General features: G+C 40.7%; 1 protein-coding gene across 6 annotated transcripts in view; it reads right to left on the bottom strand.

Annotated features, from left to right (window-relative positions):
* TTBK1 (tau tubulin kinase 1) overlaps positions 1–17,859 on the bottom strand; it is a 100,518-nt gene that overhangs the window by 65,985 nt on the left and 16,674 nt on the right. For all 6 annotated transcript variants that reach the window (XM_085219051.1, XM_085219050.1, XM_085219048.1 and 3 more), the window contains 2 exons: positions 10,406–10,553; positions 979–1,052 (listed from right to left, as the gene is read on the bottom strand). In XM_085219051.1, the coding sequence (XP_085075177.1) occupies positions 979–1,052; positions 10,406–10,553 (222 nt within the window). The remainder of the gene's footprint in view (positions 1–978; positions 1,053–10,405; positions 10,554–17,859) is intronic.

The following is a 17,859-nucleotide window of genomic DNA, read 5'->3' as shown; positions in this document are numbered from 1 at the left end:
ATAGCAAAACCCTGGACATACAAACTACAAGAGAGTTAGGACAAGTTCCCTGCCAAATCTTATGTCAGGTGCTGAAATCGGATAGTTTCCAAGGCAACTGTGTCAAAAAAAAAGAAAAAAAGAAAAAAAAAAAGGGAGCTTTAGTTTGAAAGCATTCCCTTTGAACGAGGGACAATCTCTCTCCTTTGAAAGACCTTTCTCACGTGTTTTTGATTCAGATATATCTTCCCACTCATTCCCCTCTTTCTCCTGTGACTGTACGCTGAAAAAGAAAGCTGCCTTTGTGACAGTACCACCATATTTTGGCTATGAAGATGTGTATGTTTATTTAGTAAATTTTCCTGTACAAGCCCTGGAAGAATCCCTTCAGCTCCTGCTTTTATCACAGTTTCTTTAGACAGACCTATGTAAACTGTAGCTGGCTACCTCCAAAAGAAGTAACTGGGTGTCTAGCAGCATGGTGATAATATTTACCACACAGGTTGACTCAGTATGAATATTGCTCAAACAGGAGAAAATACTTCCACAGCACAAGCCAAGCTACTGCTGATGTTGGTAGAAATGGGAGAGAGATCATTCTTTCAATGGGAAGATTGAGCTACTGGTATGAGATCACACTTGAGCTCCAGTACAAAACATAGTTTGAATTTTCTATCACAGCTCAGCAGGATATATTTCAAACAGCTGCTACTGTTGCAAGATTCTGCAGGTAGCTCCAGTAAACATTCTGAATTGGGTGCTTTCCTCAGAAAATAGACACAAAGCCATATTAGACAGAGAAGTGGACTTATGAAATATCTCAGCGCATCTTGACAACTGGAGATCTCTCAAGGGATATCACAGCAAGACACCCTTTCACACCATCTCCTGCTCCATGCGCTTTCTACCAGTGCTTGGCTTTATCCTCTCACTGTAAATCCTTCCCTGTGATGCCACCTCTGTGGGACAGAAGAAATAGAGAAGAAGCACAGAACTCACCTGAAGTTGCATGACCACATAATTAAATTTTTCATTTCTTCCACAGCCGATAAATCTGCAAACATGATCCTTCCCTGCAAAGAAACAAGCATACAGAGTAGAACATGAGACAATAACCACATGATCAATTTTAGGCAAATGGTTTCTAACAAGTATGGTAACCTGAAGTGGCATCGGGCAGGGAGTTCTGCAGAACAGATTAATTTTGTTTCTACTTCCCAGTCCCATATCTCAAGAAAGTACTGACACTGTGCAGGTAAACTGTGACAAGTGGAAACCAGTGCCACGGATCACTGAATCCTCAAACTGATGCTGCAGGGCACAGCTGAGAGTGTGCCTAACTGCAGTTCATACCAACACCATACGCATGTAACACCACAGCCTTTGAACTAAGACATAAGTAGCACATGCAACTGTGTGTTTCACAGGTTCACTGACAGTGCTTAAGCTTGTTACACCAACTTCACTCAGTAAATACTGACTTATACACAACTGTTACTATACTTGCCCTATTAGATTGTTTTCCATGGAACAGCTAAACTAATACTACTTCAACACATAAACAAACCCTAATTTTATTTGTCAGAAACTCTTGAAAAAGAAAAATGCATGTGAAAAACTATTAAAACATAGAAGTTGTTAAAGGCAATTTTATAATAAAAAAAGAGAAGAAATACATGTCATGTTCTGGCATACAGTTAAATTACAAATCTCTCTACTCAGGCAAAATCAAAACAAACCAGCCACCACACAATACTAGTTAGACCTCTGAAGTTCATTCCCTGTGGCACAGAAGTGCTGCTGCAGCATTTACTTTTTAATCAAGTGACACCAGACAGGACCCATATTCAAAAAACAGTGTATTCCCAACAGAGTGGAAGTTGTGGTTTCAGATCATGTCCCATAATGGATTTGAGACGACATGCTTTCCGTATTAGCAGAAGGGAAGTATGATCATATAATGGCTTGGGTTAGAAGAGATATAAAAGTCATCTAGTTCCAACCCTATGTCATGAGCAGGGCTGCCCCCTACCAGCTCAGGCTGCCCACGGCCCCATCCAACCCAATCTGGATCACCTCCAGGGATGGGGCACCCACAACTTCTCCAGGCAGGGCCTCACCACCCTCTGAATATAAAAAAAAAAAAAAATTCTCCTCACATCTAATCTAGATCTCCCCTCTTCTATTTAAAAGCCATTGCCTCTTGTCCTGTCAGAAGAAAGACCATGTAAAAAGTCAGTCCCCCTCTTTCTTATAAAGCTCCCTTCAAATACTGGAAGGATGCAATGATGTCTCCACTTCTCTTCTCCAGGCTGACCAAGTCCAACTTCCTCATCTTGTCTTCACAGAAGAGATGCTCCAGCCCTCCAAGCATCTTTGTGGCCCTTCTCTGGATCCGACAGCTCCACTTCTTCCTTGTGCTGAGGGGCTCGGACCTGGATGCAGTACTCCAGATGGGGCTTCATGAGAGCAGAGCAGAGGGGGACAATTCCCTCCCTCTCCCTGCTGCCATCCCTCTTTTAATGCAGCCCACATTACTGTTGGCTTTTTGGGCTGCAAGCACACATTGCTGGCTCATGCCCAGCTTTTCATCCACCAGAACCATAAGATCTTTTCTGCAGGACTGCTCTTGATGAGTTCTTCATATTTGGGATTGCACTGACCCAAGTGCAGGACAATGCACCTGGCCTTGTTGAATCACGCTAGGTTCAGGCAATGTATATGTAATGATGTACATATATTCTTTTAAAAGCTGACTACTAATAAACAGAATTAAGGAAGACGCACAATACAATGATGAGCACTCCCAGCACAGGCTCCCCACCACCACAGCACTGACTCCCCAGCCCAGACTAGCAAAATTCAGTACATTTACACACTGCAAGTCATACTTTGCTTTGGTTTGCCTTTTAGAGCACAGTAAGATGGATACTGAAGTAAGAACCAAAACAATGACTATTTTGCTGGCAATGAGAGCTACTGTGTGGTAAAAAGAGTAAATGGCTACAATTTTAACTTGTTTTTATTGTTTTAAATGATTGTGTAGCACTCCCAGCAAGTGCACTAGGTACTTTTTATTGCTCTAAAACTACAGATGAGGACATTAAAAAACAATCCTCTAACAGTGAGAACTTAGCCACTCAAATCAGTTATTTCAGAGAACAGAATGCTACTGTTTGATACATTTGACTGTGACTTAAGATACATCTCTGCTAATTCCCTAAAGCTGCTTCAAATTTCAGCTATATTCCTGAGCATCTCTTTCTTACAAATCTGTTTGCTTCATAATATCATTATTTTCTGGATCACAAAATTCTACAGAATACATATTGGCATTTGTAATTGTGTATCACTGAGAACTATATGCATATCTATACATTTCTGTGCCAATTCCTGCATGAAACAAAAGGAACATAAGAGTGTAGAGAAAGCAGGCCACATTTAGAGGCAGCATATATACAGCCAGCTGGTCACATAGATGGGATAAATGCTTACAGCATAAACCCCTTTGGGTTTCGGATGCCTTTACTCATTTTCCAGCTGGAGAAGACACTAGGATACAACTGTTTGCTCTCTCAGAGGAGTCCATGCCATGCTGAAGTAGCAGATGGAAGATGAGAGTCAGCTATGACTTCGGGATTCCTGCAGATCAGTCCTACAGTTGATCAAAATTATGCAGCACACAAAGCCAATCATGTTAAAACCCTACTGAGCAATCAAGATGATGGAGCTGTTATATTTTCCTTTAAGGCAAAAGGAAACAGCCTTCTTCCCTCACACATGCCCTCCACAAGCATGAAGATCATAGCACAGAGAACAGCAAAGCACACTTTCACTCAGAAAAGACAAAAAAAAGTATAAGCTCCATTTAGTACAAGTATCCTTGCACTCATTTTACTGCACTATCTGCCAGATAAAAACATGCATTCATTTCCTCTAAGCATTTAGTTAATGAAGTGCTTTAATGTTCATCCATAAAGAAATGTTTGGTTTTTTCCCTGCTATTGCTTTTAAATTAAAGTGAACATACACATACACTTATACACTGCGGGGTAAGAAATACAAATATTTCAGACACTGAAATGGCCTTCGCCATCCCTGTTCTGAAGGAACTCAAAAATGATACTCAATAACCATGTCTTAATGTATAAAAATAATGACAAGAGGAAAGCCCTTCCACCATAGGATATATATACATATATCACATTGTAGATACTCAAAATAAGAAAGGTTAATATTGAAACTTTTCAGTTTCATGATAAACATTCATTACACAGCACTTAAACTAAATGATCATCTTTTTTGAGCATATGCATGGAAAAATATGAGTTTCAGGATACTAGAAACCAGTATTTGAATCTACTAATTTAAATATTTAAATATTCCTAGTGTATTTTCAAGACAGCAATTAAACTGATAAAAAAAAATATTAAGAAAAAAAGTAAAAATATACAACATTACAGTTGCAATTTGAAGGTTGTTTTTTTTGTTTGTTTGTTTGTTTGGTGTAGTAACAGTCACGCTATTCCCCGTATTTTCAACTGCAGGTTGAGGGAGGTGATTCTGTCCCTCTACTCTGCTCTTGTGAGACCCCACCTGGAGTACTGTGTCCAGTTCTGGGGCCCCAAAACAAGAAGGACATGGAGTTGTTGGAGTGGGTCCAGAGGAGGGACTGGAAGATGATCAAAGGGCTGGAACACCTCCGCTATGAGGACAGGCTGAGAGCTGGGGCTCTTCTGTCTGGAGAAGGAAGGCTATGGGGATATCTTATAGTGGCCTTCCAGTACCCGAAGAAGTCTACAGGAAAGCTGGGGAAGGACTTTTATAAGGGCAGGTAGCAACAGAACAAGAAGAAATAGCTTTAAACTGGAAGAGGGTAGATTTAGACTAGATGCTAGGAAGAAATCCTTTACTGTGAGGGTGGTAAGACACCGGCACTGGATGCCCAGAGGCTGTGGATGCCCCTCTTTGGAGGCATTCAAGGCCAGGCTGGATGGGGCTGTGAGCAACCTGGTCTAGAGGGAGGCGATCCTGTCTATAGCACTCCCCACTCCTGTGATGCCAAGAGAAACATGAGATCCAAATGCCAGTTCAAACACCCATAGGACTTCCTCACTTGGCAAAATGTGCTTGCCAGAGAGGTTAGAGATACTTCAGGTATATGAATCTGCCTCCCTAGGTTAGGTTAACAGCTTCCAAGGGTACTTACCTTGCTTTCCTGCCTTTACAGATAGCATGGGTACATCAGCTAGCAAAATGCTCTAGAAACATGAAAAGTGACTATGAAAGTAACAAACTGAATTGCAGGGAGTAAAGACACTGTTTTAACAAGAGCAAATCACACATAGAAAAAGAAGGGATTAGGACTGGCCAACACACAAAAAAAAAAGTGAGATCCTTTTTGTTCCTTTTTTATTATTATTATTATTATTATTATTATTATTACTGAATTCTTACCTGTCCAATCCCTGGCAGTAAATTGGGAACAAGCAACACAAAATTGCTTCACTGTCTTCTGTAATAAAAATCAAGCACTCAAAAATTACAATGCCTGTGACCAGGCTGCATTCTGCACAGCTATTCAATATGCAGAAGATCTCTGCACTGCAGAATAAAATTAATCAGAGTCCTACGCAATGAGATTGGTTACACTGAGAAGAAGGGTTTTACAAAGAACATGTCACACTGAGCAGAGCTTAGAAATATCTGGCTGACAAGGGAGGTCAAAGGCAAGCATACATAGCTCTCACACTAGGAAAAAAAAGTCCTGTGGTGAGTGAACAGAAATAGTGCTTAGGAAAGCCAGTCTGACAGTGAGATAGCCTGGGCCTGGAACCTCAAAAACTGTGCTACATCTCTTTTAACACAGCCATTACATTCTGATTAACTCCAAAGAGTCAGGTCAGTATTTCAAAGATGCCCCTTTACTAGTTTAATGTTGCTCCACAACAAAGATCCAATGGGGGAAAAATATCATAGAGAGAGCAAACCAGTTTCTGTCTATCAAAGAATGGTGTGGGTTGGAAGGGACCTTAAAGCCCTCCCTGCCCCAGCCCCCAGCCCCCAGCCATAGACAGGGCTGCCTGCCACTCACTCAGGCTGCCCAGGGCCCCATCCAACCCGGCCTGGAGCACCTCCAAGGATGGGGCACTCACAGCAGTGGAGAGCAGTGCCAGGGTCTCACTATTCTCTGAATAAGTAATTCTTCCCTAACAGATCCCACTTAAAAAAAAAAAAAAAAAAAAAATTAAAAAAAACATTAAATAAAAAACAAACATTCACTCTCGTCCTAACACTATCAGGCCATGAAAAACACGCAAAAACCACCTCCCTCCTGCTTATAAGCTCCTTTAAAGTACTGAAAGGCTGCAATGAGGTCTTCCCAAAGCCTTCTCCTTTCCAGGCTGAACAAGCTCAGCTCCCACAGCCTTTCTTCATAGCAGAGGTGCTCCAGCCCTCTGATCTCCTTCACGACCCTTCACCTACATCCCAAAGGGTTAAAAAGTATGGAAGATATGGAAAAACTTCTCTTCTGGAAGGAGGAGTTCTGTCACTTCTAAGTGCTAAGTAACAAAGCAATCCCATTTTTTCCTCCTTCATAATTCCAAAGAACAAGAGTCTCAGAATCCTGGTTTGCAGCAGTAAGGGCTTTTTAAAGCAAACTCCCACAAGGCCTCAAATCATTGCAACTGCATCAGTTCAAAGAGTGTGATGTAAATTTATTTTTGAACAAAAGTATCTAGAAGCTCCATCCCAGATGCATACCAAGTAGTTCCCAAATTGTGAAGAAAACAGAGTCCACATCAACAACTGGCACCTCAGATAGCACCAAATTGTCTCTTTATGGGGGGGATGAAAAGAACTTTTCATACCAAGGGACTGGTTAAAGTTAGCCCAAAGCAAAGTTCCCAAACCACATGCTATTTATGTGTAAAAATCCTGAAGTCATACACAGCGAAGATGCATAAGCTCTCAGCAACTACTATAACTTGCTGATCTGCTCATGTTATACTGCTCACTAATGTAGACACAGACAATCCTGCAGAAGCCCTTGCTCTCTGGACAAGCAACTTTGAGTTCACTTAGCCACACAGATCTTATTTCTATTCCTCTCGAACACATATGATCTAAAGCCTTACCTACACAGCCAAACACTTTGAGATGTATCTAGATCAACTGGATCTATACTGGATGCAAGCTCTATCTGCGAGAAGTACTTTGACAATACAGTTCAGACTTGGTTTCAAAATACTTGATTGCAAAGTAGACAAAAGCCTAACTGAGGTTAAAGCCATTTGCAAGTGGTACAATTGTATATAATTATCTCACTTGAAAATAATTTAACAACAGTGATTAAAGTAATAAAAGAAGGGCTTGGCACTAAAATAGTACTCTGCTGATGGAGAAGCTGCATTTGTGCAGAAATTCCCTTTGCAGACGTGCCAAACAGTTCCTGAAACAGCTCAATTTGTTACAGGCAAGATTTTCACCACTAACAAGATAATTCCCTATTAACTGTCTTAAGAAAAATAAGATCTTTTTGCATTTTTTTTTTAAACTATTACTTTATTATCTCTACACTTAGAAACTAAATATTATTTTCTTATTGCTTTACACCATAAAAGTCTATTACTGCAAAAATCTTCCATTGCTGATGTGGCTCCTGACTCTCCATAACACTCACTAGTTCAGAACTGCATGACAGCCTTCTTCAAGAGAAGTTTTTTGATCCTATGGATAAGCTTAGTCCTGCTTACTCCTTCAACCATGGAAGAGATAGACCAGCCAGAGATAATTAAGCCCAACAGAAACAACAAGTGACTCCTGCGCTCAGACCGGGTGCAGATTAACAGCAAAGAACTTTACCTACAGCAGACAGAGTGTAAACACACTGCCAATCCGAGTAACAAGAAGTCCAGTGTTTTAGTTTTGTGGCCACTGATTCTGCAATTAGCTATGACTGCTGGAATACCGCCCTGCAGTGAGGATTCAGATAGTTTTTTAATCATGTTTCATCCAAAGCCTAAAAGGGTACTGTTGCTGGTACCTCCCAGACAGTACGAAGACTGGGAAAGCAAGGGTGATCCAGAATCCTTGCAAGTAATAACAAAAGCCAGAACGGATTTTATCTTTGGCAAAGACGTTGTATCTAAACAAATAAAGAAAAAGTCTTATGCAGCTAAAAAAATTGAATCAATTAAGATCAGAACAGAATGACTCAACTGGGCTTTCCCATTGCTTTTCATCTGGAAAAACACAAACTGACAAACATCTGCAGTAGAATCACCATCTTACTCTCTTCCACCAATTGTTTGCCTGAAGTCAGTGTCTCCTTTTTCTGAAAGACTTCACACCTCTCCTTAACAGCTCGCTATGAAAACATACACAATGCACGATTCCCAAATCTCTCAACCTTATTTCTTATTTTAACTTTATAATTTATTTCAGTAAAGCATTTGGGGATTAACCTCGAACCAAAAAAAGCTATATCCTTCACAGAGCAGTTTGATTTGTACAAACATGGCTGAAGTAATTTGTCATTCTTAAATGCCGGATAGCTGATGCATAGCCCGTTGTGCTGCTTCTGGTTTTTTTGTTCCTTAATACTTGCTAATTGCTTTGCCAGTGAACTTTCCTAGTTTTCTGTTCCCACCCCTAAATTACCAAGATCATGCTGCATACAATTTTCTGGCTGCTTTTCAAGCACTTGCTATTTTCAACAACAAATGCTGATGGAAAAGTAAATGTGCGAGTCAATTCCCTGAACATTTTATGATGTTAGCTCTGATTTGGTATTTTCAGGTCATGCTTTTCAAGCATTCCCTGCTCTGGATATAGTATGCATTGACATTAGCCAGCATAATAGCATCCTCTCTCATTATTCCAATAGCAAGCCGTTCTACACGGTCACACCACTCACTCACTTCAGAGCAGTTCCAAGCATACAACCAAATGCAAAAATCTAAATCTCTGCTTTGCAGGTTCTCATTACATTGCTTTCAGAACTCAGACACCTGCTCTGCTGCTCTCTAAGAGCCTCTGCATATCCAGAGCTTCCACATATCACCAGCAATAATCTCTTAATGATCTGGGTTGATTTCTTCTTTACTTTCATTCACTTTCCCAAGCACAGAAGTATCCATTATAACACAGCTTATTCCAAAAAGGCTTCTATCAGTCCTCATCCTATAAAAGCTCAACTATGCAAAACTAATGCAAGTCACTACAGAGTCAGTATGACACAGACATTAACCCATATTTGATAAGACCTGTAAAAATTTCACCCTCTAATCCAATCAACTCTGGAGATTTTGTACAGGGGCAAAGGTATAAGCACTGTCATAGGGCCACAATACCTCTGAAGCATGAGACTTAGTGATAAGTACACAGCTCACTGTCTTATGAGAAGACATTTCTCCGGCTCAAGTGCAAATCCTGCCAGAGAAAACATCCTTTCATAGAAACCGTATCTGCCAGTAGCTGTCTTTGCCTTCACCAAGGAATAAGTACAACTGCACTTCTGCAAACAGGAGTTCTCAGCTCCTCAAGGGCAGATTTGGAAATTGTTTCCATCCTCCTCCAGCTGTCAATTTCTAGCAGAAGAGCCCTCTCTTTATCCTCAAAATCACGAGCAACTGCTGCACTTGTTGCACTTATCTACTATTGAACCACTTTACACGCAGACTCCTTCACGCTCACAGTGTTTTAGACACAACCACTGTTCCAGTCCTTTAGGAGCAGCCATCTAGCCTTATTTCTTAGTCAGACATCATTTGCTTAAATCAGTATTATCTAATCAGTATTATCTAATCAGTACCACTAAACAAAACAGACTAGTGTATCAATAACTCAATTTTAGTCTCCCCATTATTATTTTAACTTAGTGAACAAAAACAGCTCCTATAGTTGGAACCCATTTGAATAGGATGCTTTGCAGAATGCAGTAATTTTCCGAGTTGAATTTTTTAACATAACATTGCAGGTTTGTATCGTATAAGGCAGAGGATATAGCTACCACTGACTAGTTTTCAGGTTACCCAAGAAAGGCATTGGTCACAGTCTGGTAGTAAAGGAGGAATAGCTTACCTCTTTCTGAGAATAAGTGCTCACTAGAAAACTCCCAAAGGAGGCGATCTCTAAGTAGAGATGCTTCCTTTTTGGCTGCCAGCCTTTAAAAGAGGTTAGCATGAGGTGAACCCAGGGTTCACTCCTTCTGGTCACACAGGTGAATTGCTCACACCTGTGCTCCCAGGGCTGGCCAAACTCCCTCACCACATGCTCAATCATTGGTTCAAGCCATGACCTAATGGTTCCCATATAAGGTAGATGAAGAGAAACTTAAGAAAAACATCTGCAAGTTTGGATTATAATAGTTAACATGCACAGTGACCTCTACTTTTGAGTTCAGAGAGCTTTCTTGCCTTACCTTGCAGCTTCTTCAGCACAGCCACTTCCATCTTGAGAACTTGCTTGGGCTGCTGAGCTGACTCCACCTTCAAGGCCACGTTCTCCCGGGTAAGCAGATCCATTGCCTCATAAATCTCCCCAAAGCCTCCACCACCGATCTTCTTCAACTAGAAAAGTACATGGAGATTTGGTACAATGCACAAAAGAGATGGCAACAAATTGTCTCTCATGGAGCCAGGCACTAGCTTCTTTAATGCACGGGCAGGAACAAATTCAGCTCCCATTCTGTGCTGTGCCTGAATCCCTTCAGCGCACAGTTAGGCAGAAGTCCAGCTGCCCACTTGACTGTGCTATGTATAAATTCTTTGCTGCACAACAAAAAACAAGCTCTGCAAGTGATGACACGTGATACATACAAAAGCAAATGATAACGCCTATCCTGCCAATAATGTTCATGCCAAAAATCAAAGGAAAGACCCTTTAAGGAGATAGCAGAATGATTATGTAGAGTGTGAAAGATAAAAACCATCATTCATCTCCTGCACACAGATCTCTGCAGTAAAACACAACTACAGTGGCTGGAATTAATGTTTGCAAGTAATAAATAAAATGAAGTTTGAACCTCATTCACAAGATTTTAAATACAGAACTAAATTCCACTGGAAGTTTTCAAATGTTTGACCTGCTCTGTTAGTGAGGCTACTTCAGTGTCATGTTTCTGAGAACTGACAACTGCGCTAACTCAAAGCAGTTTTGCACAAGCCACAGGTACTTCTCCATTCTGATTCTCAATCTCTAGTTATTATTTTTTAAACTGCATCAAATGAAGCTCTTTGTGCCTCTAAGCAAAATTAGGCACTGCATCACAATACTGCCATCTCCTTACCTGGAAGCTAAAACAAACTGAAAGCTAAAGATGCCCAGATTTCAGCATATCTGATCTGCACCTACTTTATGTAAGTTATTTGCTTGTTCTAGAGCAGTCATCCACTCAGAGCACAAGCTGAGCTTTTCCTGGAAAGTGATTCCTTGATTTTCCTTCTGCAGAGACTTCAAAGCATATGTACATATAGATATACATATGTATGTAAGACAGACTCCTCAAGTGTTGAAAATGTCAATGTCTTTGCCAGGACAATTCCTTTACTTTTTTTTTTTTTTTAATTCTGTTTCTCTTAAATGTTTAAAGCATGCTATGTTGCACAGGAACAACTTCAGGTTTACAGCACAGCTAGACCAGAGCTCCTTTGATCCACTTAGCACTTATTCACTGAACCTAACTGCAGCCCTTTACTTCAGCATTCCGCATGCACTGTGTTCGCAGCTGCTCTGGAAGCCCTGAGGACTGCTCATTTCCAAAAGCAACTCTAACATTTGAAGAGAAAAGGCAGCTTAAATCAGCCAGACTCTCAAACATGTATCTTACACAGTGTTTGATGAAGTTTAAATGACGTTTTTGAATGTTTTCTGCATCACATAGCCTGTACTGTGCATCTGTTCCGTTTGATAAACAGAAGTTCCAGACTCTCAAGGGCAGGCTTTTTCTTCATAAGGTGACCAAAAATATTTGCTTTCCTGCCCCCCAGGTCAAGAAAAACACTTCTGCATGGTAGCTGGCACAAGAGATTTTAGTACTTTCAGGATTAACACCCCAAGTATTGTCTCTGAAGTTATTTCTGAATAACCTTTTGAGAGAAGCTATCCAGAGCCATTCTTCTTCTCTTTTCTCTTGTTATTTTTCCTCACAACATTCTGCTGAGCTACACAGGCATATTCAAACAATAAACATCCCAATAACTAGGTCAGCACATATTCATAAATTATTATAGTGCAGCTCTACTTCTACTTGGAAATTCATACAAAGTGAGCTGGCTATTAAAAATCTTTCAATTAAAACAATGCTACATTCAGCACAGTAACACACCAGCTAATATCTCAGTATTCAGTACATGGGATCTTCTGTTCCTTGGCATATTAATGACAAAGAAGATGAAGAAAGGGATAGCAAAAGCTGAAGGTAGCAAAGAGTTTATTTGGACCTGGGAGGACCTTGAAGGAAGATGGAAGAAGTCTCAGTGGGAAAATGCACATCATCATAAACAAAAGTCATCGGTAATAAATATAACACAGCAGGATTGAACAAGAGACATAGGCTACCCAAATGTCTTGCAAATGGTTGCAAATTCAATAAATTGATCTTAGAAGAAATACTCCTGTGCCAGTGCACAAAGATCCTTTTCCATTCACTGGCCTCAGTGTGGACAATTCCCATGTCCAACAAAGTTGTCAAAAAGCAAAGCTACACACTACAGTGTGATTGGAACAGCACAGTTATACAGTTAGGATAGCAACACTGTAAGAATCTGTAGGAAGGTCTTGTGTACAATACACATTACTGAGCACTTTGCTGTTAGAGGCTATTAAAGAGGTAGAAGTGGTTCACTTCAAGACTAAGAGAATAACTACGAGCTGGAAAACTAAGGATGGACAAACTAGACAACCTAGGACTGCTACCTCAGAAGAAATAAAAGAAAGTATGTATCAGAAAAGCAGATTCAGGAAGAAAGGTTCAGGTATTAAGACTGCTCACATGGGAAAACAACTGAATTAAAAGATGCATGTAAGTCTATAGAGCAACAAATGCAAGATGACATAAGATTAAGACAGAGTTTCTTCTGAATCAGAAAACTGATTTTATACATACATTCTAGTCACTCTCTTATGGAAATTATCCTCTAGCGTACTTTTCCCAGCACACCAGATGGTCCTGCTCATCATTACCAGTACTGCCAACCTCCTTGGTCTTTCAGCAACATCCAGAGGCAATCAGCAGCCATTTCCTTTTCTCTGTTAGTGAGCAAGTTGTTATACTGCAACTGAAGGCCTTAGCTGAGGTCAGGAGCTTCCATATAGGCACCTGCTTGTTGCTTGGATACTCAATGTAAGTTCACTGTCCGAAGGTGAATTCTATACAGCTTTCTGCTGGACACAAATGAGAGATGGCCATATAGCATCCAAGAAAATAAATAGGGAAACTGTTAAATGCAAAGTCAAGAAAGAGAAGGGAACGTCTAATGAAATCACATAATAGGTAATCACGAATCACCCAGCCCATGCCTTACTTCCCAGGGAATAGTTTCATCTCATTCTTCTTCTACCTTTCATCAGACCATCTACTCTTTAGGCTGAGGTCAGTAGCAGGATTATTTCTTCTGAAATGCAAGAGCCCATATGGAAGCTATGTATCCATGTTTGAGGACTTGAGTGAACAATTCATCTGATCAAATACAGGTATCTATTTTGACACTCCCATGACACTCATATATAGACAGCTAAAGCTAAGTCAGCTGCATTTCAGACATGCTTACAGTCCTTTCAGTATGCCTCCAGTGACCACACCACCACATAGAACATTGCAGCACTTCTTCCATTTTCTAGTCTTCATGACACATCAAGCCCTTTGGTAAGCTGTTACCAAAAAGCTATTCTACTGGACTCCTTGGTGTAGCAAGCTCTGATGAGGGGGTTCCCAGACTGGGCTTTCCCTCAGGACAACCAACACAAAACTTCTACATCCCAATGGGGCAAGCCAATACCTAAACCCCTCTGGACATATCAGCAGTTATACAAAACACAAACAACTCTCTTCGAAGTCTCCTTTATATATCCTTAACATTTTGGATTTATCCAGAAAAGATACTTGCAACAAAATCCTTCAGAACCTAGGGGGAAAAAAAAAAGAAAAAACAAGAAAAAAAAAAGGAAAAAAAAGAAAAAAAAAAGAAAAAAAAAAAAAGAAAGCCTTCCTACTAAGCAGAAAAAGTACTCTGGCAGGAAAAAAGTACAGGCCCACTGGGAAAATGGAAAACCGCACTGTTTCAGAGGGACAGGTCAGAATAACAAGGCAATCCTCCAACTCCACCCCAACTCCCCATCCCCCCATCCCCTCCCAGCAACCAAAAATAGCCTTTAATTACAAATTTGATCTTTTATTTAGCAAGTGAATAAGACATCACTCTTCTAATCAAAGTCTGCCTTCCAAGGATATTATATACGGATAAGATCTTCCCAGGAAAAGAGATGTTCGGTCCCAGTGTCAGTGGCAAGGTCAGGAAGCAGAACACGAGCTCTTAAGGCAGAGCGAAGGACCAAACTGAAGGCCAGCGAACTCAGCCAGGGACAAGACTGTCACCCATATGCTTCAAATGCTGCCAAGGGCAAACAGTAACTACTGCAACTGTTAGGAGAACTTCTGTAGTCAAGTCTGCAACTCTTACAGCCCATCTCAACAGGCCAGCTCATCCAGAAATGTCAAGCAGGCTTCATCTGGCTTAACAAGAGGTAAGAAAGAATAGATTGATATTCACCAAACTCTCAGCGTCTACTCACCTAGGAGTTGCACTGATCTCAAGGGGTAACTAACTCAGATAGAACATGCACAAACTGAGAAGCCATCTAGACACCCAGACCTAGTTTGAAGCATATACAGGCCATGTTTTAGTTCCCATCCTTGAGTGTAGCAGCACACATTAGAAAGAGCACATGTGGATCAAGTCATCCTGCGGGGCCTCAGCAAGAGTTGCATGGTTCTAGTAACATCCAAATTTCATCTAGTTAAAACATCTGCAGGTAAAGAATGATGACTCAAAAGACTACTTCTTCAAGTCCCTAAGTTTTGATGAAAGGCACAAGTACTCCCTGTCCATTCCTTCCTCCTAAAATAACAACACATCATTGTCAGAAAGCCAAGTTTTACTCACTTGGAGCAACAGGAAAATGAACTACTGCCAAGCTAACTGCAGAGAACTAACATCTTCATTTGTCAAAAGTTGTCACCAAGCATATAGGAAGAGAGGACGAAAGGAATTCAAGGAATACATTAAACTGATCTAAAATAAGAACTTGGCTCGATACTGGAAGTATGCCTGCGCTAAGAAGTACAAGGTTCAAGCAGATGCCCAGCCAGAGATAGTCACAATGGGAGAACAAACTACACAAAAAGCCTTCTGGCATCTCAGCCCCAGTGCCACATAAATATGCCACACACCTGCTTGAGTAGGATCCACTACTCACAGCAAAGCTCTGCCTGTCCAGGTTGCATGCTATGTGTTAAATTCAGAAATGCCTATGACAAAAAAAAAAAAAAAAAGAAAAAAAAAGCTACCAATAAACTACACGCACTTAAGGAGCACCCCCCCTTTTTATCTATAACTTGCTCCTATGGTACCCAACCCCTTGGGCCAACAGAGGTATATTTCTGCCAGACTACTCTGAGTCCCATGCAGCTCCCTGTTCTGTCTGATCACACACTGACACCTGGCACCCCAAGGGGACAGCACAAAAGACCTGCCTAATGGGCATATACTCTTGAGGGGACCAGCAATGACCATGCAGTGAGGGCTCACAACACAACTGAGTTAACACAAAGCAAAATATCATGGGTGAATCAGAATTTCTCAGTGCTATTTCTGGCCTTAAGCAAATGATGCAATTTCTCAGAGACTTCAAGCAGAGTAATGATCCCATTGCACTATTTAAGAACAGTGTGAGCTAACACTACAAAACATGAAGGGCAGTTACTCCACTTAGAGTTAGTTGTTGCTGGCAGTACACCTGCATGTTTCTGTATTTTCTGAGGTAGAACAGTTGGTAGAGTTTCTAGCTGTCCCCAGGCTCACACAATAATAATAAAGCCATTGAATCCCGTGCTTAGTGTCAACACAAATCTAAAATCAGCTTGAAATGTTTCTCTAGGAGCATAACTGGATATATTTTAGGCTTCTAAAGAGTCCTGCAGCATCCATGAACAAAGTTACTTGGCTTGGACTGTGAAAGAAAAACAAACACACACACACACAAAAATATAATAATTTGCGGAAGACATTTTAGCACTCCCAGCCAAGAAATAGAACCTTGAGGCTTGATGAACTGTAGCAATGGCACAAGCCCAAACTAGCTAGTGTCCAGAGGAAAGGGCAAGAGTATCTGCATCAATATACTCAAAGCAACAGCTAGCATCAGAACTGCATCTAATGTCAGCTTTGCAAAGAACATGTACCAACGGATCGAATTGTAAGGTCTGATGAAATCTCAGTTTGTGCAGGGACCGTTGGCTAAAAGCTGCAAACAGCATTTCCTGAGAAGTCCATAAGCACAGAACAAGTTTCAGATCCTATACGTCAGTTGGCCTGCACATGCATCAGCATTCCAAAACAAATGTACGTGCTCCAGCCAAAAGCTGCAAGAGCACAGCAAGGCTTCCCTGTATTTGTACCGGAAAGCTTTGGGAAGGGGTGGGGGATGTCTCTATTTTGATATCTAATTGCAAAGAAAATTGAGATCCTCCATCTGCTCTCTGGAAGCATGGAGATTGAGGAGCAGTTTGAATTGCTTAAAAATAAATAGGCTGTTAGGGGATAAGGCAGACAGGAAGGTGAAGGCTGTGGAGAAACCAGAAGCAAAATGCTAGGATGAAGAGAGGTAGTAACAGGAACAAAGCAAAGTGTAACTTCTTCAGAGCAACAAAGAGAGACAGGCAGGATGTAACACTAACAAAGGATGATATCTTGTCTGCAGTGGGCTGTTGAAAATAACCTATCCTCAACATGGAACTGAAGCCGAGTTCAGAGTTTCTTTAGCCCTCTGCTATTCACAACTCACTGCAAAACTCAGGAGGCAGCTGTGCCACATCTGGTCAGCACAGAGAAACTCCTCAGTGCTACTACTACAAATCATCTGCAGGTCAAACTAGAGAGTTTTGTGCAGTGAGTTTAATGATTCAAACACTGTCAGTAATTCAAGTCAGAAATGGACACAATAGCACAGATGTGATTTTAATTAACATTTAATAACGTTATATTCTCCTTTCTTTGTCTGAGGTGATGATATAATGCTACTTCCCCCCATTCACTCCTAGGGACCTCACTACAGCAATAGAAAGCCTTATGTGTAAAAGGAAGTACATCCTCTTACATCACTCAGTAAAACATTCCTGAACACAGATACAACAGCAGTAAGGAACACAAAAAGGTGAGTTTAAATGGCAGTCATGCCATGGATATTAAGATCTGCAGCCACACAACGTACACACAAGATGAAATGGCTACTGAATGGCTACTCCATTCAGCTTGCACACTAGAGAAGACAGCTGACTTACAAAGACCTAGAACTCTTAATATGTGAGGAAGTAATTTTAAAAGTGCTAGAATAAATTAACATCAAAGTTTACCAACAAGCTAATTATGGAATTTCTGACTTTTGAAGTAGATTACATTATAACCTCAAGCATTTGCTTCTGAATTATCTTTTTGTAATGTAATTTATTTATAGGCACTTTTCTAGTATTCTTTGCCAGAATAACTCGAAATCCAAATTTCTTATTAAAAGATGACTCAGACAGCTGCAACAGTTCAATCCTAACTAAAAACCTCTGGCAGCTTTAGTCTTCTAAAAATACCAGACATTCTAAACACC

Source organism: Meleagris gallopavo, chromosome 2 (assembly GCF_905368555.1).
Source record: "Meleagris gallopavo chromosome 2, MGAL_WU_HG_1.1, whole genome shotgun sequence".
Classification (NCBI taxonomy): Eukaryota; Metazoa; Chordata; class Aves; order Galliformes; family Phasianidae; genus Meleagris; species Meleagris gallopavo.
Note: the sequence above shows the minus strand (reverse complement) of the source record. Positions and strands in the feature narration are given on the sequence as shown.